The sequence below is a fragment of the Oryctolagus cuniculus genome, chromosome 7 (genome assembly GCF_051225735.1).
Source record: "Oryctolagus cuniculus isolate XC-2025 breed Fujian yellow rabbit chromosome 7, ASM5122573v1, whole genome shotgun sequence".
Taxonomy (NCBI): domain Eukaryota; kingdom Metazoa; phylum Chordata; class Mammalia; order Lagomorpha; family Leporidae; genus Oryctolagus; species Oryctolagus cuniculus.
This window is the reverse complement of record NC_142873.1, coordinates 129966803-129987985: the sequence shown is the minus strand read 5'-3', so window position 1 is coordinate 129987985 and position 21183 is coordinate 129966803. Positions and strand designations below refer to the sequence as shown.

Genomic DNA, 21183 nt, shown 5'->3' with positions numbered 1-21183 from the left:
TTTCTCTTGGGTCAATACCCAGGGGTAGAATGGATTCCTTTTTTTCAGATTTACTTATTTGTTTTTATTTATTTGAATGGCTTAGCAATGCGGGGGGGGGGGGCGGTCAGAGAGAAGAGAAAGGGGAGAGAGAAAGAGAGATCAGTCTTCCATCTGCTGGTTTACTCCCCAAATACCCACAATAACTGAGGTCAGGCCATCCAGGTTTCCCACATGAGTGGCAGGGACCCAAGTACTTGAGTCATTACCTGCTGCCTCCTGTGGTGGACATTAGCAGGAAGATGTGGGTCCAACAGCTGAATCCACTGCCCCACAATGCCTGCCCCTCTAGAAGTTTTATAGGTTTAGGCCTTACATTTAGGTCTATGACCCAGTTTGAGTTTTTTGTTTGTTTGTGTTTGGTTTTTTCTTATTGGAACTTTTTTTCTTGAGGTTTTCCAGAGCCTAAATTTCTTCTAAATCGACAGTGACCCAACACTAAGTTTGGAAACTTTTCTTCTGAGGCCCATTCTCTGATCAAGAGCAGTTCCAATTAGGGGAAGATACCTGAGTCCCAGCCTTCTCCACCTAGCATTATACCTCTCACCTAGAAAAATCAAGCAGGGCCTGGCGCTATGGTGCAGCAGGTTAACACCCTGGCCTGAAGCACTGGCATCCCATATGGGTGCCGGTTAGAGACCCAGCTACTCCACTTCCTATCCAGCTCTCTGCTATGGCCTGGGAAAGCAGTAGAAGATGGCCCAAGTGCTTGGGCCCCTGTACCCGTGTGAGAGACTCAGAAGAAGCTCCTGGCTCCTGGCTTTGGATCGGCACAGCTCTGAGTAAACCATTGGGTGGAAGACCTCTCTCTCTCTCTGCCTCTCCTCTCTTTGTGTAACTCTTTCAAATAAATAAATCTTAAAAAAAAAAGAAAAATAAAAATCAAGCAGATACCCAGGTAACCATCTTGGGCTGAAGGAAGTCATCCTTGCTTTACCACGGATGAGGTTGTCTAAGGCAAAATGCCAGAAGTCAGAAGGAGCTGCTGAAGACATCTTTGTTTCTTTCCTGTAGGAGAAGGGATCACAAGGCAGCTTTTCTGCCTTTGTCTTCCCACTCCTCTGTGTCCAGAGTTGAGGGCAGTCTATATTAAAGGGTCCATCGCGTCTCCTGTACTGAAAAAAGCCACCCATGTCGTTGTCCTCCAGCCATAGCAACATGGAAAACAGGATCTGAAGTGCTTTGCAACACTGCACAGAAAAGAACAAAGTCCCTGGTAACACAGCGGCCTCCGTGCTGGGGAGGTGACAGGGCTGTCCATCCCTGCACACAAAACTGTTTCGTTTCCTTTCACCACCCTTTTGATTAAATCTAAGCAAGCAGTCAGCGGGTAAGCTGCTCTACAATCTTGTTGTCCCTTAGAAAAACGAAAACAAATTAAAAATACCAATTGTCCAAAGACTTCTGAGAAAGAAGTCAACAACAGCTTCCTTCTCTAGGAGAAAAAATCCCTCTTTTTCTTCCAAATATTTGGACATGTGTATTGAAAAGAAATTCATCCACATGTGAAATCAACCTTCGTGTCTCGTCCCTGTGTTGTTGTAGCATATCCAAGATGTAATTGCAGACTTAGACCTCTGTTCTTGCCCAGCAAGTGAATCAATGTCACAAGATAACCAGGATTTAAATGCATAAACGTGTGTCACTATTTTCCATCTCTTCCCATTTCAAATTAGAAAAGCACATTGGAATTTTCTGCAACAGTCTCTACTGTGCTTATCGTAATAGTGGTGAAACTGGAAGACATCTGAACTTGCTATTTAGTCTTCTGGTTTGAAGAAGAGGTAAAGGATTCACGACCACCACCCCCTAGGCACCTGCTTCAAATTGAACACCAGCCTTCAGCTTGTAGAATAACTTCTTTGGAATTAGTCAGAAGACCCGTGTCCATTGCTTCTTTCTTCCTGAAGAAGTTGGAGGAAAGCTGCATCCCACGGGTTTCTCTCTTGGATGTGAGAGGTGGAACAAAAGAGAAGCAGTCTTTCCATTCCAAGGCACAGAGGTAGTGTACAGAGAAGAAATATCCTCGCTGGGAGAGCAGGGAGCCTGGATAGAGGAGTCAGGACCACCTGCTCCAGAGTCAACTCAGAAATACCTGCCAAATGCTGAATCAGAATTTTCCTTCACAGTGCGTAGCAAAACACCTAAAAGTCAAGGAACATGTTCTTCCCATGTTAGGAATCCCTTGCAGTGCCACGGCTACACTCGGCCTTCCCAGGGTCATGTACTCCAGGCCCAGAGGCCACACCACACTTGGCCATCTTTGCTCCTTCTTGAGTCAGTTTTTGTGGACAGTGAATAGTAAGAGTGAAGTTCAATTCTTTTTTTTTTTTTAAAGATTTATTTATTTTGTTGAAAGAGTTACACAGAGAGAGGAAAGACGGGGGTGGGGGGGTCTTCCATCCGTTGGTTCACTCCCCAAATGGCCGCAACGGCTGGAGCTGCACTGATCTGAAGCCAGGAGCCAGGAACTTCTTCCGGGTCCCCTATGCGGGTGCAGGGGCCCAAGAACTTGGACCATCTTCTGCTGCTTTCCCAGGTCAGAGAAGAGAGCTGGATTGGAAGTAGAGCAGCTGGGTCTCGAACTGGCGCCCATATGGGATGCCGGCACTTCAGGCAGCAGCTTAACCTGCTACACCATAGCACTGGCCCCTCAGGTTTTTTGTTTTTTGTTTTTTGTTTTTTAAGATTTGTTTGTTTATCTGAAAGAGTTACTGAGCGAAAGAGGGAGACAGGATCTTCCATCTGCTGGTTCACTCCCTAAATGACCACAACATCCGGGGCTGGGCCAAGAAGGAGCCAAGAGCTTCATCCAGGTCTCATGTGGATCAGGGGCCCAAGTATTTGGGCCACCTTCTGCTACTTTCCCAAGCACATTAGCAGGGAGCTGGATGGGAAGAGAAGGAGCCAGGACTCAAAATTGTACCAATATGGGATGCCAGCATCGCAGGTTGTGGCTTTACCCACTATGCTGCAGTGCTGGCACCAAGAGGTGAGTTTTACGGCCAAATGAAGTCATATTGGTGAATGTCCTATGGATACTGAAGAAAACATTCTGCTATGGAGTCATCTCTGACCATCAGGTTAGATTGCTTACTGGTGTTTGTCAAGTCTCCCACATCCTTCTTGCTGGTTGTCTGTCCACTTAGTCTAGCGATGACCAGCAGAGGTGTTGAAGTCTCCGTTTATCAGCTTTGGCATCATGTGCTCTGAAGCTCTGTCATTGGGTAATAAATGAGGACATTTAGGGTTGTCCCGTCCCATTTCTAAGATTCTTTCATTATTTTCAGATGTCCCTTGCTCTGAAATCGTCCTTATCTGATATTAGCATAACCACTTCAGCCTTTTTAAAGTTATCTTTACCATGGTGTGTGTGTTCCTATCCATCTACCTTTCTTTGAAGAAGGAGGTTTATGTTTGAGCCATCTCAGGGCTGGTTGGGCAGCAGCCTGTCCTTTTATTTATTTACTTTACCCTCTCTCTATATTTACATTTAAAGTAGATCTCATAGAAATAGCACAGAGTTGGGTTTTGCTTTTTAATCCAATCTGGCAGTGTTTCCCATCTGTTGGAGTATTTATAATGTTTCCATACTATTTGTATTTAGTGTAATCATCAGTATGATTGGGTTTAAATTGACCATGTTGCTGCCAGTTTCCTTTTTGTTTTTTTTCCCCCTTTCTTTTCCTGCCTTCTTTTGGATTAATTGAGTATTTTATGATTTCATTTTACCTCCACTACTGGCTTAATAGCTGTACCTCTTTGTTTCATGTTTTCCTGGTTGTTCTAGAGTTTACAAAATACATCTTTAGTTTATAACCTATTTTCAAGTATTACTAGACTCTTGAGATTAACCACTTTACAGCAATATAATTCCGTTTCCCCTTTCTATACTTTGTGTTGTTTCCTCATACATTTTACATTCATAAGCATTATAAACACTGAGCATTATTTTATTTTTATCGAAATAGTCAATTATTTAAAGTGATTTATAGGTGAATGGGGAGGGGCTAGTGCTATGGTGCTGGGTTGAGCTGCCACCTACAGTGCTGGCATCCTATATGGGTGCCAATTCAAGTCCTGGCTACTTCACTTCCAGTGCAGCTCACTGCTAATGTGCCTGAGAAAGCAGTGGAAGATGGCCAAGTGCTTGGGCCATGTGGGAGACCCAGATGGAGTTCAGAGCACTTGGCTTCAGCCTGGTCCAATCCTGGCTATTACAGTCATTTGTGGAGTGAACCAGCAGATAGAAGACCTCTCTGTGTGTCTGTCCATCTCTCTCTCTCTTTTTCTATCACTCTGCCTTTCACATAAATAAATAAATCTTAAAAAAAAAAAAAAGCATTCACAAAAGGACAAATGTGAGTAACTTCCAAAAAGCTCATGGAAAAATACATATCATAAAAAACTAATAAGGTTTTCAAAAAAATTTGCACTATTGTATACTTACTTTTTTTAAAAGCTCCAGAAACATCTTTGAGATTTATTTACTTACTTGAGAGACAGAGTTACAGATAGAGGGAGAGACAGAGACAGGGGTCTTCTGTCTGCTGTTTCATTCCACAAATGGCAAGGCTGGAGCTGGGCCAATCTGAAACCAGGACAGGGAGCTTCCTCCAGGTCTCCCACACACGTGCAGCGGCCCAAGGACTTGGGCCAACATCCACTATTCTCCCAGGTCATAACAGAGAGCTGGATCAGCAGTGCAGCAGCTGGGACTTGAACTGATGCCCATATGGGATTCCGGCACCACAGGTTGAGGCTTAACCTACTACTCCACAGCTCCTGCCCCTATATACTTACTTTTTAATTCCCTCTTCCATGAGCTTTTTGAAGTACACACATATTGTTTGACTCCACTTGTATGAGGTGCTTAGACTAGTCCAGTTCATGGAGACGGAAAGTAGAATGGTAGTGACCACATACCAGGGTAGCAGGGAAGGGGGAGTTACAATGGATTTGGAGTTTCAGGTTGGCAAGATGAAAAAGAATGCTGAACGTTGGTGTGTGACTGTGTGAATGTTTTTAATAGTACCGGAGTGCGTACTTAAAAGTGGTTCAGATGGTAAATTTTACGCTGGGTGTATTTTAGCACAGGTAAGCAATGTTTAGTTTTTTAATGAGGAAGGTAGAGTCCTTCGGACTGTACTTAAAAGCCTCACTGCTTGTTCTTCTTCCCCGTGCTGAAACATTCCATCTGGCATCCTTTCTCTCCTGTCTGAAGAACTTTGTGTAACATGTCTTGTAGGACAGGTCCAATGAGAGAGGAATCTTTCAGTTTTTAGCTTGATATGCAGTTCTGAGTGGACAGCGCCCACTACCCCAGTACTTGAAGGATGTAGCTTCATTTTCTTTGAGTTTGCATAGTTTGGGACAAAAAGTCTTCTGTCATTCTCGTTTTATTCCTTTGTGTGTAATATTGAGGGTTATTTTTTCTGGCTCCTATTTGAGATTTTTCTTTTTATCACTGGTTTCCAGTGATAAATATGATTATGATACGCTTTGTTGTGGTCTTCTTTGTATTTAGTTAGCTAGCAGTTTGTTTACCTCCTTGATTCTGTGGGTCCATTCTTTTCATTTTTTTTGTTTGTTTCATGAAATTTGGATTTTTCCCCCTTACTTTTGGAAAGTTTTTTTCCTGCCCTATCTCCTTCCCCAGGATTCTTTTTGTCCCACCGTTCCCTGAGGCTCTCATTTTGAGTCCTCTCTTTGCTATAACACTGCTCTGTCTTCATGGCCACTGATGCTTTTTTGTTAGTGCCTAATCATCTGTTAATCCCATCAAGTGTGTTTTTATTTCAGATGTTGTGTTTTTAATCCCTGGTAAGTTCCATTTAGGTCTTTTTATGTCCTCTGCTTTGTCCCTTATGATGTTCATACTTTCTTCTGCCTTCCTGAACATGTGCAGCACGTTTATGGTATCTGTTTTAACACCCTTGTCTGCTAACTCTCCCATCCCTGTCATTTCTGAAATTGTTTCTGTTTGTTAATTTTTCTCCTGGCTAAGGCCTATGTTTTTCTAATTCTTTGCATGCCTGTTAATTTTTCTTCTCTTATTTATTTATGTATTTGAAAGGCAGAGTGACAGGGAGATTTTGATAGACTTGTTCACTCCTCAAATGCTCACAACAACCAGAGCTATGCCAGACCAAAGCCAGCAGCTAGGAACTCTATCCAGATCTCCCACATGTACTTGGGCCATCACCCACTGCCTTCCTCAGTACGCAGGAAGCAGAGTTGGTGGGACTCGAACTGGCACCTGCTGCACCACGACACCTAGTCTGAGCCTGATAATTTTTTAATGAATTTCTAACAATGTGAATTTTACGTTGTTCTGGCTAGATATTGTTTCATTCCTTTAAATAGTGCTAGAACTCTCTTGGGCATGTAGTTAAGTTATTTGGAGTCAGTTTTATCCTTTTGGGGCTTGATTTTTTAAAAAACATTTATTTACTTTTATCTACTTGAAGGGCAGAAGAACACAGAGAGAGTGAGTCTTCCATCCATTGGCTCACTCCCCAGATGCCTGCCACAGCCAGGGCTGGACCAAGCCAAAGCCAGGAATCCAGTGCTCCATCTGGGTCTCCCACATGGGTGGCAGGGCCCAAGTGCTTGAGCCATCGCCTGCTGCTTCCCAGGACATATTATCAGGAAGCTCAGTGGAAGCAGAGGTGCCAGGACATGAGCTAGCACTCAGACATGAGATGTGAGCCTCCAAGTGTGGCTCAACCTGCCGTGCCACAGAGCCCTTCCCATGAGGTTGGCTGTCACATTGCTGGGGCAGGTCTTGAGCAGCCTTTTATCTGGGGCTGGTTTTCTAATGCAGTATCCTGAGAACTCTACCCAGTGCCTCCTGTATTATGAGGAATTTCTGGGCCAGCATTGCAGCATAGCAGGTAAAGCCACTGCTTCTGATGCTGACATCCCATATGGGCACTGGTTCAAGACTTGGCTGCTCCGCTTCTGGTCCAGCTCTCTGCTGTGGCCCAGGAAGGCAGTGGAGGATGGCCCAAGTGCTTGGGCCCTGCACCGCATGGGAGTCCCAGAGGAAGCTCCTGGCTCCTGGCTTTGGCCTGGCCCAGCCATGGCCATTGTGGCCGTTTGGGGAGTGAACCAGCAAATGGAAGATCTGTCTCTCTTTCTCTGTCTCTTCCTCTCTGTATAACTCTGACTTTCAAATAAGATAAATAAATTAAAAAAAAAAAAAAAGTAAAATGAGGAATTTCCACCCTAGCTGATTCATTCCCAATCTGCTTTGTGTGGATATGAACAGTTTCCACCCAGTGTCGACACCAGGAATTGTTTGATCCACTACTTCCCAGTGGCTCTTTCCTCGGCCTCAGGGTTTCCTCACGTGCATTCATGGATCAGTACTTTTCTAAAGACTTGAGGGAACTGCTCTGCAGATATCTGGAACCGTCTGTGTAGTGCTCTCCTCTGCGGCAGTGTCGTCCTGGCCTCCTTGGCCTCCCTAGACTGTGTTCTGTTTTCTCAACTCGGAAAATCAGCTGAGCTCCATTTGGGTTCCCCGTCTACACTGCAGGTTGGACTGTGTCATCAGGCAGTCGCGAGGAGATTGTGGGCTCACCTCATTTGTTTTTTGTGTCTCGGGGGTCCGTTCCCTGTCACTGCGCCTTGGAAAGCAGTGGAGGATGGCCCAGGTGCTAGGGCCCACATGGGAGACCTGGAAGAAGCTCCTGGCTCCTGGCTTTGGCCCATCTCAGCCTTGGCTGCTGCAGCCATTTGGGGAGTGAACCAGTAGCTGGAAGATTCCATCTCTCTCCCTCCCTCCCTCCCTCTCTCTCTCTGCCTCTCTGTAACTCTGCCTTTCAAATAAATAAATAAATGTTTTAAAAATGTTAATAAAACACTCTTTGAGTACAGAGGGTTATTGAAGAAAAATAATTATTATGACATATTCCAGTACATGCTAGATTGGAAGGAGATGAGGCTTGAAGGCCAAAATTCTTGTAGATTCCTCCCCTAACAGGCTCTGTGATCTTAGAAATTCTGAGCATTACTTAACTTGCTAGTCAAGAGAATCAGTTGAGATGATGTGTCATAGCAGCAAAATCTAATGATAGATCCTTACTAAGTGAGTTCTGCATACTCAGTGACTTTAATTATAAATAGATAAGTCTTTTCAGGAAGCAATAAAAATCCCACAGTAGGTCACAGCAAACACTTTAAATTTTGGCTCAAAGCAAAAAAACATTTCCGGTGGCACTTTTCCTTCATACGTTTGAATGGTTGTTGCTGCTTTGTGTGCCACACACACTTCCTAGTGAGTCTTGTCTTTTATGTGGTGGTCAGTGAGGCTGCTCAGGATTGGAAGAAAGTATAACACCTGCAAGCTGTGCCCGTGGCCGGCTCCACGCTGTGCGCAGAGCACTGGCAGCCAGTGCCTGCTCAGAGTTTACTTTGTATTAGGTCTTTGTGCTAAGACTTCTCCCTATTTCTTCTGTTTCAGTCCTCCCAACAGTCATAGGAGATAGCTGCTCTTATTGGTCCAGTTTTAAATATGAGTAAATGAAGGCACAGAAGAGCCAAGCAATTTGCCTGAGGTCACACAGGTGGGAAGTGATGAAATCTGGTTTTGAGCCCAAGTACTCTGACCACAGAGCCCACCTGCTTACCTGGGCATTCCACCTGCTCTCACAGGTGCTGTTTCATGGAGGTCTGTCAGATGTCTGGTGATAGCTAAGGAGGTTATGGTGTAGAACCCAACTCCCCAGAGGAAAACCACACTTCTCTTGAGACACACCACACCTTGCTTCAGGAGGGCAGCAGGTGTGCTGTGTGTCTGTGACTGTGTGATTCTCAGACTACTAGGGGGTCGGTTCCATGGCCCAAGCTGACTGGGTCCCCCAGAGTGCAAGGATGGCCAAGAACGCTTGCAGAGTTCCCAGAGGCGGGAAGTCTGGGGAGTTGACGGAGTCCCAGCTGCGTGTTTTGGGGCCCTTGCGTGAGAAGGTACAGGATGACTGCACTTCCCTGGGGGTTTTGAAGGCATGCGGGCGCCTGGCCAGGGCGGCTGGGTATCCGGTACACCCACGTTCCACAGCCCCTCCCTCTGCCCTTGTAGAGAAAGAGCCTGAGATTTTTGTCCCTGCACTACCAGGGAGGGGTGGTGGGTTGAGAGGCATCCTTACTAAGCTTTGCCCATACCATAAATCACAGAGGAGAACAGAGTGCTCTGCACTTCTCTACTTGTTTAGTATCCTCCCCCTTCCAGACGGGGAGCGAGGTGGGCACCTGCCCTTCCCGCCGGGGGTGGGCGTGAGGCTGGATCCAGCTGCCTTCCCTGCTGCCTCACGTCCCCTGAGGCTGCACTCTGTATCATCCAGCATCCCCTCCCACCCGCCTCTCCACATGCTCCTGTCCAGAGCACCAAAAAGCAGTGGCTGGCAGACCTGATGGATCCACAGACCTTCTCCTGTGAAGTCTCGGAAACGTTTGGCAATATTGAGCCCTTCCTCCATGCTGAAGTTCTCGCTTCTCACTTCCGTCCAGATGCCTCTCTGACGGTCCCTCCTCTGCCTGCAGCACAAACATCTTCCCTCCCCTGAGCCCATCCTTCAAAGCTGGTGCTTTCCAGGGTCCCTCTCTTCTGACTCCGCTGCCCCCACTAGCACTCAGTGCCAGTGCCTCTCCAGTCTGATTGCAGCCCAGATCTCCTGGCCCAGCCTCCTGCTGGACAGCTCCCCTAAACAGATATAGGCTCCCAAACTCAGTGTCTGCAGCTCCCCGAACTCCCCATGAACTGACCAGTGCATGGTGCCCAGTTCAGCAAACGACACCGCTGTCTGTTCTCACCTGAGCCGGACACCAGGGACTTAATCTTTCTTCTTCTACTCGCAACCAAATATCCAGTCAGTCCCTGGGTCCGGACACTTCAGTCACACCGGCTCTCTGCAGTCTGTCTCTCCCCCGGGGCCCAGGTTCTCCAGCCTTTCCACCTGCCCAGGAACCTGCACACCCATTCTTCATTCTGGCCTCCTTCATGTTGCTGTTTAATCAGACTCAGGTTTCTCCCATCTCCTAAAAATACTTCATTTCATTCATTTGACACAATGCCAGACAGTTTTCCTGGGTGCCAGAGCTTCAGCCTGTTCCACATGCGGAAAACCTCTCCCCTCAAAGAGCCAGCGTCCCAAAGGCAGACATAGACACCTGTGCCCGCGAGCCACCCTGCAGGGTTCAGAGCGCTTCCCTAACACCCTGTGCTCCTTTAGCTCATCTCAGATACCTTCACAGCAGCCTTGTGCCCACTTGATAGATGAGAAAGCTGTAACTTACTTACCCAAGGTCACAGAAGCACAGAGCCAGGAACCAGCTCATGAATCCCACCCTGTGTCATAAACCCTGGGGCTGTGGGGGCATACGAATTCCTTTGGTTTGGAGAGTGTTTTAAATGTTTTCAGTAGGTACCACCTGTAGTGAAACCCTTAGGTGCTGGGCCTCTGTGGGCAGAGCAGAGCACGTGAGGGTAGCCTGCAGGGACTTCACAGACTAAATGCCTGACTTTGACCTTGACTCTAGCTCGAGGTTGGAGGAATTGCCATCTGTGTCCAGGGGTTTCTCTGGCATTGATTATTTTTTCAAATATTCCGTAGCTTCAGGTGTTCTGACCTCCTCTAGAACCAGTCCATGCTCTGCTTTTAAAGCATCTTTAAATTCTATTTTATTTATTGGAAAAAGAGAGAGATCTCATTTGCTAATTCACCATCCAAATGCCTGTAACAGCCAAGTCAAAGCCAGGATCTGGGAATTCAATCTGGTTCTCCCACTTGGGTGTCAGAACCCCAAGTACTTGAGCCATCACCTGCTACCTCCCAGGATGCATGTTGGTAGGAAGCTGGAACAGAGCGCAGAGCCAGGAGTCAGACATGGGCTTCCAGGCATCTCAAGTGGTGGCTTAACCACCACACCAAACTCCCACCCCATGTTCTTCTAAGTTAACTCTGTATCTTGTCATAGCTGCTTTCTTCTGCCTCCCCTAATTGCCCCTTATTTCCTTAGAGCTAAGTACTCCATCTTTTTCTTTGCTCTTTCAACTCTCACCCATGATGCTACAGCAGATGGACAGAAATCTGGTTTTCTTTGGGAAAACTTCCTTCTTTCAGATGCCCAGGGACTTACACATCTTTGCACAGGCGAATTTTGCATCACCTGTTGCATTTTCCCTGGTTACAAATTCATCTGCTGTGGGAGAAGTGGGGAACCTCAACTGCTGGCTGTTCTGAGGACGTCAGCGTGCACCTTTGTTCCTACCCCAGTTGATCTCCAGCTGAGGATCTCCAGCTCGTCCTCCTCTCACATCTTCCTGAAGGCAGGTGCCACGCGGAAGTCCTGGCAGGACGCCCCAGACGGGGCATCAGTCTGCTGGGGCCTGTTGTGTGCTGTGGAACCAAAAGCTATACAAATTTGTCTACAACAAGAGTTTTTGAGAAACTAAGAATAAAGTTTTGGAAACAGAGCAGTTAGATAGACAAAGTTTATGTTGATGAATCTAATAAATTTTAAATGTAGGCTTATTTTTTTTACAAGATTTATTTATTTAAAAGACAGATTTATAGAGAAAGAGATATCTTCCATCTGCTGATTCACTCCCCAAATGGCCACAATGGTCGGGCCTGGGCCAGGCCAAAGCCAGGAGCCCAGAACTTCATTGAGTTTCCCACGTTGGTGGCAGGGTCCTAAGCACTTGGGCCACCATCTTCTGCCTTCCCAGGTGCGTTAGCAGGGAGCTAGATCAGAAATGGAGCCATCAGGACCGGGGCTGGTGTTTGTATGGGATGCTGGCATCGCAGGCAACAGCCTGAGCTGCTGCACCACAATGCCAGCCCTTGGAGGCATATATTTTATATGTGTATTTTATTTAAAATTTCTAATCATCCTTCTTTTTATATTTATTTTGTTTAGTTGAAGGACAGAGGCTGGCACCACGGCTCACTTGGCTAATCCTCCGCCTGTGGCGCCGGCACCCCTGTGGCTGGGGCACCAGATTCTGTCCCAGTTGCTCCTCTTCCAGTCCAGCTCTCTGCTGTGGCCTGGGAGTGCAGTGGAGGATGGCCCAAGTCCTTGGGCCCTGCACCCGCATGGGAGACCAGGAGAAAGCACCTGGCTCCTGGCTTTGGATCAGCACAGCGTGCCGGCTGTAGCAGCCATTTGGGGGGCGAACCAACGGCAAAGGAAGACCTTTCTCTCTGTCTTTCTCTCTCTCTAACTCTGCCTGTCAAAAAAAAAAAAAAAAAAAAAAAAAAAAAAAAAAAAAGAGTTACAGAGAGAGAGAGGTTTTCTATCCACTGGTTCACTCCCCAAATGGCCACAACAGCCGGAGCTGAACTGATCTAAAGGTGCCAGGAGCTTCTTCCTGGTCTCCCATGTGGGTGCAGGGGCCCAAAGAATTGGGCCATCCTCCACTGCTTTCCCAGGCGCATTGGTAGGGAGTTGGATCAGAAGTGGAGCAGCTGGGACTCTAACCAGTGCCTATGTGAGATGCTGGTGCTACAGGCCAAGGCTTCAACCCGCTGCACCCAGCACCAGTCTCTAATCATTCACTTTTTTTTTTTTTTTTTTTTTTGGACAGGCAGAGTGGACAGTGAGAGAGAGAGACAGAGGGAAAGGTCTTCCTTTTGCCGTTGGTTCACCCTCCAATGGCCGCTGTGGCTGGCACGTTGCGGCCGGCGCACCGCGCTGATCCGATGGCAGGAGCCAGGCACTTCTCCTGGTCTCCCATGGGGTGCAGGGCCCGAGCACCTGGGCCATCCTCCACTGCACTCCCTGGCCACAGCAGAGGGCTGGCCTGGAAGAGGGGCAACCGGGACAGAATCCAGCGCCCCGACCGGGACTAAAACCCGGTGTGCCGGCACCGCAAGGCGGAGGATTAGCCTAGTGAGCCGCGGCGCCGGCCTAATCATTCACTTTTATATAATTATTATTCTGGGACAGAATTGAAAGTTTTTTTTTTAAAGATTTATTTATTTATTTGAAAGAGCCACACAGAAGAGAGGCAGAGAGAGAGAGAGATCTTCTATCTGCTGCCTCACTCCCCAGCTAGCTGCAACGGCCAGAGCTACACTGATCTAAAGCCAGGAGCCAGGAGCTTCCTCCAGGTTTCCCACATGGTTGCAGGGGCCCAAGGACTTGCGCCATCTTGTACTGCTTTCCCAGGCCATAGCAGAGAGCTGGATCAGAAGTGGAGCAGCCGGGTCTTGAGCCAGCGCCCATATGGGATGCCGGCGCTTCAGTTCAGGGCGTTATCCTGCTGCGCCTCAGCACTGGCCCAGAATTGAGTTTTTGAAAGCAAAACCAACTTGTCCGTTTTCATAGGTGGTTTGAGAAGCGTTGGATGGTGGTGACAAAGGACGTAACTTTAAAAGCAGATGGACTTGGGTTGGCTTCCCTTCCCTGGATCTCCCTTCCCCATCTGACTGCCTCCCACAGGGCTAGAGAGAGGGACACATGTTCAGGTGTCTGTGCTCTGGACCAGGTGAGGATAGAAGGTTGAGGGAAACAGAGGAGACCCTGAAGCCGGAGGAGTGATGACAGATAACTGCAGAGACTTCCTGGAGCAAGTGAGGCCTTAGCTATGCCAGGAAACAGGGGGCTTCTGTAGCAAGACCAGGCACCCTGGCAGACCCAGCTCTGGGCTCCAGCCCCAGAGCAAGGAGCCTGGAGGTGGGCAGAAGCTCAGCCCCCAGTGAAAGCAGGCAGGCAGGCCACGTTCCTGTGGTCTTTAAGATCAATCTTGACAGATTAGCAGCTCTGCTTTTCTTGGTTCAGGCACAAGAGCCCCACGTGGGGAGCTGTGCTGCTGGAGAAGGCAGAGCTGGTGAAAGCCCAGATGTGGTCCTGGCCCTTCTCCGAAGCTTGTGGGGCTCCAGGCCAGGACCAGCCCCACGCCAGCTCCTCAAGGAGAGGGAGGGCCCTAGCCTGAGCTCCACCCACACAAGTCCCGCGCGGCAGAGGACGAGATGCTGGCACCTTTGGGTCATTCGTTGTCCTGCACACTCTCTCTGCCTAGCTCTGGGGCGGCCAGTCACAGTGACCCAAATAAAAATCCGGGGCCAGCCTCACCTTTCCTGGGTGGCTGCAGGAGTCTGTGCCCAGCTCCTGCCTGATGCAGGCCAAGAGTCCAGACCCAGGCAAGTGAGGCAGCCACAGGGAAGCCCCGGCCCTCCCAGGGAGCTGAGTTCAGTGGATCTCTTAGGAGAGGCCTTGGCCGGAGGAAAGAAAATGGGAAGTGTCCATCCCAAACACTGAGTGCAGATAGGACTGTCCAGGGATGGGATGGACAGGGTGGGGGCATTGGGTAGCAAAGCCTCTGCTCTTAGGAGCCCCTGCTGGGGGAAGCCCAAGCCTGACCTGTGGTGCTTCACAAAAGTAAGCCCACTGACAGCTGGCCTTGTGGCGTCTCTGCCCCTGCCTGGTTCCCCAGGGTGTAGCACGGGAAAGTTTTCTGTGGCGGGACAACTTGAAATCGTAGTTCAGCTCAGGTGACTGGAATAAGCAACACGCTGTTGCATCTACATGCTGCTGCTCAGCCCGTCCAGAGTGAGGGTCCAAGCCAGAGACCTGCTGCAAAGCCTGCTCCGAGAGGCCAGCTCCCAGGGAGCGAGATCGCCAAGTGAGGCAATGCCTGGACTCAGAAACCGACGCTGGGCCCTGGTCAGGGCCGCCCCTGTACTGCTGTCTCCACCAGCTCCAAGGTCACCATGAGCCGTGAACCTCTGACCCGTGAGGGGCTGGGTCCACCTCATTCCCCACCCTGCTCCACCCTGGCTAGCACAGGGGGTAATGGCAGAACTTGGCTTAGCGCCATGGTCACCCGCAGGCCGTCTTGGTCCCACCCAGCCCCGACCTGTGCTCCTGGGCCCTTCCCTCGCTGCGCAGAGGCTGCTGCGTGCACAGGTGCCCCTGAGAGCCAGGCCCTTCCCCCAGCCCTGAGAAGGGACAAGGTGAGAACGACCCCCGACTGACTGGATCCCATGTGCCCACGTGGTTCCCCCGATGGAAAGACTCCTTCCTCAGAAGCAGCAGTTCTGCTCGTGGCCCCGTCTTCCTCAGTGGAAAAGGAAAAGCCCAGGAGGCAGCAAGGTGAGCACAGCAGCTTGTGGCCAGCACTCAAGGTCTGGGAAGGGCTGCTCACCCTGGAGACGGGGCTCCCAACCCAGCCCTGTCCCCGGGGTGCCCGCAGTCAAGAGCCTCAGAGAGGGGCGTTGAGAGGACACCCAGGGCTGGGCTGCATCTGCAGGCCAAGGAGAGCTGCCAGCATGAGCCCGGCTGCACCCGAGGTGCAGGTGTGGCAGGACAGGGTGAGCCTGGCACCATCCGTCTCTGCTCCTGTCCTTGCTCGCTCTCCGCCATGCAGGCGCACTCCAAGAGCAGGGAAGCACCAGCCTCTCTCTGCCCTGCGTCTGAGTCCCAGGGCCAACCTCTGTGAGCAGCAACCCTCTCCTCGTCCTGCCTTGTGCTCCTCTGAGGGTGCGGCTGGGGGCTGAATGCATAGGGACATGCAGTGTAGCCACCATGTTCTCTCCAGCTGGGGTGGCTTGATTTTTAACACAGGCCATGACGGCCTCACTGCTGGCTGCAGCTCAGACCTTTCTCGCCGTGGGCCTGGACTCCAGGAAGTAGAGAGCTGTAGAAGCTGGAGCAGAAGTGGCAAAGTCCCACTGTGCTCATTGGGCCTTAGCAGTGCAGTGAGGATGGTCACAGGAAGTGGGGAGGGGCTTCTTTGCCCCTGGTCATTGATCCTCGGGCTTGGAGCCCTGCCAGCACCCATGCCAGCCTCCATGTTTCATTCATGCTGTCCTAGCAAAGACTGCATACAGCAACACGCTCCCTTTGCTCAGCTGGGGCCAGTGAAAAGCCCTTGGGTTTGGAGATGGGCAAACCTGGCCTCCAGAGCCAGCCCTGCCACAGCTGGCTGTGTGACCCTCGACAAGTGCCTTAGGCGTGCTGAGCTCCAGTCTTCCTGCCTGCAAAATGGGAACAGAGTCTCGATTTCTTAAGACAGCTGTGGGGATTGCCTGCGATGGCTGCATGAGGCGAGTGGCCCGGTGCCTGGCCTGACGGTGGGTGCTCAGTCGCAGGTGGAGAGTGGGGCTGTGCTGCCCCTGCCCCCTACTGCTTCAGCCCTGGCAGAGACCTTCCGGTGCTATGTCTCAGTTGAGAGCTGTCAGGACTCGCACAGACTGCGTACCAGCCAGGTGATTGGCACGTGTTGATACAGGAATGCTTACACATTGAGAACCACACAGGATGCAACTGATAGCTTGTAATTTGGTTGAGGAAAAAAGGCTTCTGATTACCTGACAGAGCTGTCAGCGCACTAGGGAGCTCGTGCGTCCTGGGCCCTCCCCCTGGGTAGCACTGCCCCCCAAACAGCATGCATGCTGGGTCCTGCAGCCTGGGCTGCTTCCCCATGGCATTGTCTTGAGAATTGCTACTGGGGACTGCGTTGTGGATGGCCACAAACCCATATCTGAGTGCCTGGTTCAAGTCCCAGCTACTCTGCTTCCGTTCCAGCATTCCTGCTAACATATACTCTGGGTGACAGCAGATGATGGCTCAAGTTCTTGGGTCCCTGCCACCCACATGGGAAACCCAAATGGAGTTCCTGGCTCCTGGCTTCAGCCTGGCCTGGCCCCAGCTATTTCAGGCATTTGGGGATTGAACCAACAGATGGAAGATATCTCTCTGTGTGTGTCACTCTGCCTTTCAAATAATAAACTCAAGAAAAAAAAAACAAAAACCACAACTGTTACTTAAACAGGCAGTGTGGATTCCATTGGCTCCAAGCAGCACAAGTCCTGCCTGTGGCAGGCTTCCCCCCGCAGAAAGAGCCTGGCCCAGCGCTCAGCGTGTAGGGCTTTCCACATACATGTGCCATTAGAGGGTCACCTCCCCGCCCTGCAACTGAGGAGTCTGTTCTCTGGAAAGCTTTGCCTGCCTTGAGGCTGCCACGGTTCTTTTTTTTTTTAAAGCAATGAACAAGACTTGCTTTGTTTAAAAAAAAAATTCATTTATTTTCATTTTATTTGAAAGAGAGAGAGACAGATTTTCTCAATGACTAGTTCACTCTCCAAATACCTGTAACAACCAGGACTGGACCTGGCTGAAGCCAGGAGCCAGGAATTCCATTTGGGTCTGCCGCATGGGTGGCAGGGACCCAAGTATATGAGCCTACACCTGCTGCCTCCCAGGGTGCACATTAGCAGGAAGCTGGAGTGGGGAGCAGAGCGAGGACTCAAACCCAGGTACTCTGACAGGGATATGGACATTGTAAACAACATCTCTCTCTCTCTCTCTCTCTCTCTCTCTCTCTCTCTCTTTCTCTCTCTTTCTCTCTCTCTTAGATTTATTTATTATTTGAGAGGCAGAGTTACAGACAGAGAGAGGGAGAGGTCTCCATCTGCTTGTTCATTCCCCAAATGGCCACAAAGGCTGGAACTGGGCTGATCTGAAGCCAGGAGCCAGGAGCTTCTTCCTGGTCTCCCATATGGGTACAGGGGCCCAAGCACATAGGCTGTCTTCCACTGCTTTCCCAGGCTATCAGCAGAGAGCTGGAAGGAAGTGAAGCAGACAGGACTTGAACCAGCACACATATGGGATGCCAGCGCTACAGACAGAGGCTTAATCTACTACACCACAGTGCCCTGTGAGCAGCATCTTAACCCCTATGCTAAACGCCAGCTCTGCCACCATCCTTTGTGCAAGCCCATTGGTAAAGTTTCTGGACCTGGCACTGTAGCTCCCACCTACTAATCCTTATCTGTCTTTATTTCTGGTTTGCCTTGGGCCACACTTGTTGACCCAGTGAACTGCGGACGCTCCCGTTTCCCTTGCCCTTACCTGTCCTGTTGCCACACTCCTCAGGCTTCGGTGACAGGTGGAAGCAGGATCCCGCTGCCCCATTTGTGTGCTCTGCTTCCCCCGAGCCTGCTGTGTGGATTCCTTTCCTGCAGCACTGGCCTCCTCCCCCACCCCCAGCAGCAATGAGAGATGTCAGATTCTAGACCACTCTTCCCTCCAAACATCGAGTTTGGCGGTCTCCCTCAACTGGCTCGTGTCTGTTCAGTCGTGCGGTGCATTTTTATTGAGTGTCAGGCACTGTGGCGGACATGGTGCAGACATGAGGCGAGTGTTTGGTGCAGTGGTTAGGATGCCGGTGCCTGGGTTGGAGTCCTAGCCCCACCTCCAATTCCAGTTTCCAGCTAACGTGCACCCTGAGAGGCAGCAGGTGATGACTCAAGTACTTGAGTCCTGGCCACCCACGTGGAGACCTGGATTGAGTTCTTGGCTCCTGACTTCAGCCTGGCCCAGCCCTGGCCTTTGTGGGCAGGGCTCCCAGCAGATGGGGGATGTCTCTGTGTTTATTTCTGTTTCTCTCTGCGTGTGTGTGTCTGCCTTTCAAATAAATGAAAATTTATAAAAGTAAAATGTAGTTCTGGTCTAAGTTCGCCATTAGGGGAGTAAGCTAGAGTTGCACCTCAGGGTTCTGGTGACATCAGAGCCAGGTGGAAAAGTGGGAGACTTGGCTGGGTGCACCCCCATCTCTGCATCCAAGCACCTGGCCCTGACCTGGCCACCGCACCTTCCGTTACTGAACGAGTGGCGTCTCAGCCTGTTGTCCATTCACTACTGGGTGATGCATAAGGAAAGAAGCTGATGTGGCTCAGACTCTGGTAGCTGGACGTTCATGCAACATGGCACTGAAGAGCAGTCCCTCGAGCCCCAGGCAGTGGTCCTCTCCAAGAGGGGTGCCCCCAACCCAAAACGTGTGCTAGAAGCCCTGCCTACCCTACCTACTACACCATTACCTTGGGCCTCCAGCCTCCACATGCATTTTGCTGGGGACAGAACACATTCTAGCCGTCGCAGGGGGCTGTGGGGGAGGCCCACGCCTGCCCTGGGCTGCAGGCTGTCACACAGTAGCTCTGCAGGCTGTGACAGGAATCAGGATGGCAGCTCTGGAGCCTCGCAAAGCTGGCTTCCGAGGGACTTTGCCCGGACCAGGACTGTTCACAGACAGAAATGACATCTGAAAAGGCGCCTCTGAGCAAGCCTTCTTGGCACACACAGCCCAGTCAGGCCCAAACAAAAGACTGTTGATGACATTTCTTCCGCACAAGTCACGAAAAGCTTCAGACTTTGGGTGAGCAGTTTCTGCTTCCGCTTCAAAGCCCATAAAGGATGACAAATGACTTGGGGAAGTGCGGCTCCAGCGTTTAAGTCAGAGCACCACCATCCCCCGCCCCTCCCCGAACTGGGCGTGTCTGCACAGCATGTGGTCTTAATCCTGGGAGCCCCCTGCAGAGGCTCCAGCATGGCAGAGCCCTTGGTGGGTGGGGGGACCATGGGAGAAGCTTCCTCCATGTCCTCCACCTCTGCGGAGGGCTGGGACCAGGCCTCCAGCCAGATCAGCACCTCCCGGGTCCCCATCTGGACCCTGCCCCTTGGTAACCATTCACCTCACCCCCCTAGGAAGATTCTGCCCCCTCCCCAGCTCCCTAAGCACCCATCCTGTGCCAGGCCTTGCACAGAGCTCTGGGGGCAGTGACAAATAAGAAACAGCTGTTGCCTCCCAGGAGTTACAGTGGATGGGCAGTGTGGTGACTGCAGGCCCAGAGCAAGCCCGGGGAGTCGTGCATGCTCCCAGAGGGACACCCGACCACACTACAGGCAGGAGAGGCTTAAGGGATGACACCCTTGCCACCTGCTGGAGGACAGTTTTAGAGACTGGACGGGCAAGGCTCCTGGGGAAGGCACTGGCACTGAGGAGACACAGCTTGCAGGTAATCTGGCCTATCTGGAGCACCAGCACAGGCCGTGAGAGCCGTGGGTGTCTTGCTGAGAAGTCTGCACTTTGTTACAAGTCAGGCAAGGTTTCTGAGCATGGAGGGAAGGACAGCATTAGATGTGCCTGAAATGGGGAGGAGCGTTGGAGGAGGGGGCCCCTGGGAGGCGGAGATGAGGGCAGGCCTGGGTTCTCCAAGTTTAAGGGGAGAAGTGGCTACATGAGCTGACTGGGTGGGGGGCGGGTGTGGGTAGGAGGAAAGGCAGATCTGCGCTGTGATGACACGGTGTCCTGGGTAGGGGCTGCCGGGAGTTCTCTCGGGGAAATGCTGTGGTTGAGGCTCTCGTGGGGCATCCTGGGAGCTGGGAGCACCCACCTCCTCCTGGGATTTTTCTCTCTGTCGTCGATAGTATTGCTGTGAACGCTGTTTATATATATATATATATATATATATATATATATATATATATATATACACACACACACGCACACATTTATTTGAAAGTCAGAGTTACACAGAGATCTTCCGTCCGATGGTTCACTCCCCAGATGGCCGCAACAGCCAGAGCTGTGCTGATCTGGAACCAGGAGTCAGGAGCTTCTTCTGGGTCTCCCTTAGGGGTGCAGGGGCCTAAGGACTTTGGGCCATCTTGTACTGCCTTCCCAGGCCACAGCAGGGAGCTGGATTGAAGAGGAGCAGCCGGGACTAGAACCAGTGCCCATATGGGATGCCAGCGATTCAGGCCATGGTGTTAACCCCCTGCGCCACAGCGCTGGCCCCAGTGAATGCTGTTTATATAGGCAGTCCTGTGGCCAACTCGTGTCCATGACCCTTTTTTGCCACCAGACTCCTCACCTCAATACCTGTGTGCCCAAACTTCCACGTGCTGGGCTCCGCTCTGGATGCTAAGGGACAGAAGTAATCCCTACCCTTTGAACCACAGTGGAGAAGAGTCAGGCATGAAGACCAAGCTATACAGGGGGTTGTCCGTATAAGGTGCCCTGAACACTCAGAAAGCAACACCTGACTAAACTGGGGGCTCGGGGAGGCCTTTTGTTCTAAGATGGGCTTCTAGGCTCCCTCTTCCCTTGCCGTTATCGCTTGTAAGTCTTCGTGACCTTAATTCTAGTTATCTGCTTCCTGTGTTTTTTTAATTTGATGGGTTTTTTTAAAAAGATGTATTTATTTGAAAAACAGAGTTACACAGAGAGTTCTTCCATCCACTGGTTCACTCCCCCAAATGGCCACAACAGCCAGGGCTGGCCAACTCTGGGCCATCTTGTGCTGCCTTCCCAGGCGTGTTAGCAGGAAGCTGGATTGGAAAGTAGAGCAGCCA

General features: G+C 50.5%; 1 protein-coding gene across 17 annotated transcripts in view; it reads left to right on the top strand.

Annotated features, from left to right (window-relative positions):
* Positions 1–21183, top strand: part of ST3GAL3 (ST3 beta-galactoside alpha-2,3-sialyltransferase 3) — a 230118-nt gene that overhangs the window by 144800 nt on the left and 64135 nt on the right. Inside the window, exon 2 of one of the 17 annotated variants that reach the window (XM_089300807.1) lies at positions 8510–8560. The exons of the other annotated variants lie outside the window; for them this stretch is intronic. Coding sequence (XP_089156933.1) covers positions 8559–8560 — 2 coding nt within the window. The 5' untranslated portion in view covers positions 8510–8558. The remainder of the gene's footprint in view (positions 1–8509; positions 8561–21183) is intronic. 17 annotated transcript variants of the gene reach the window in all.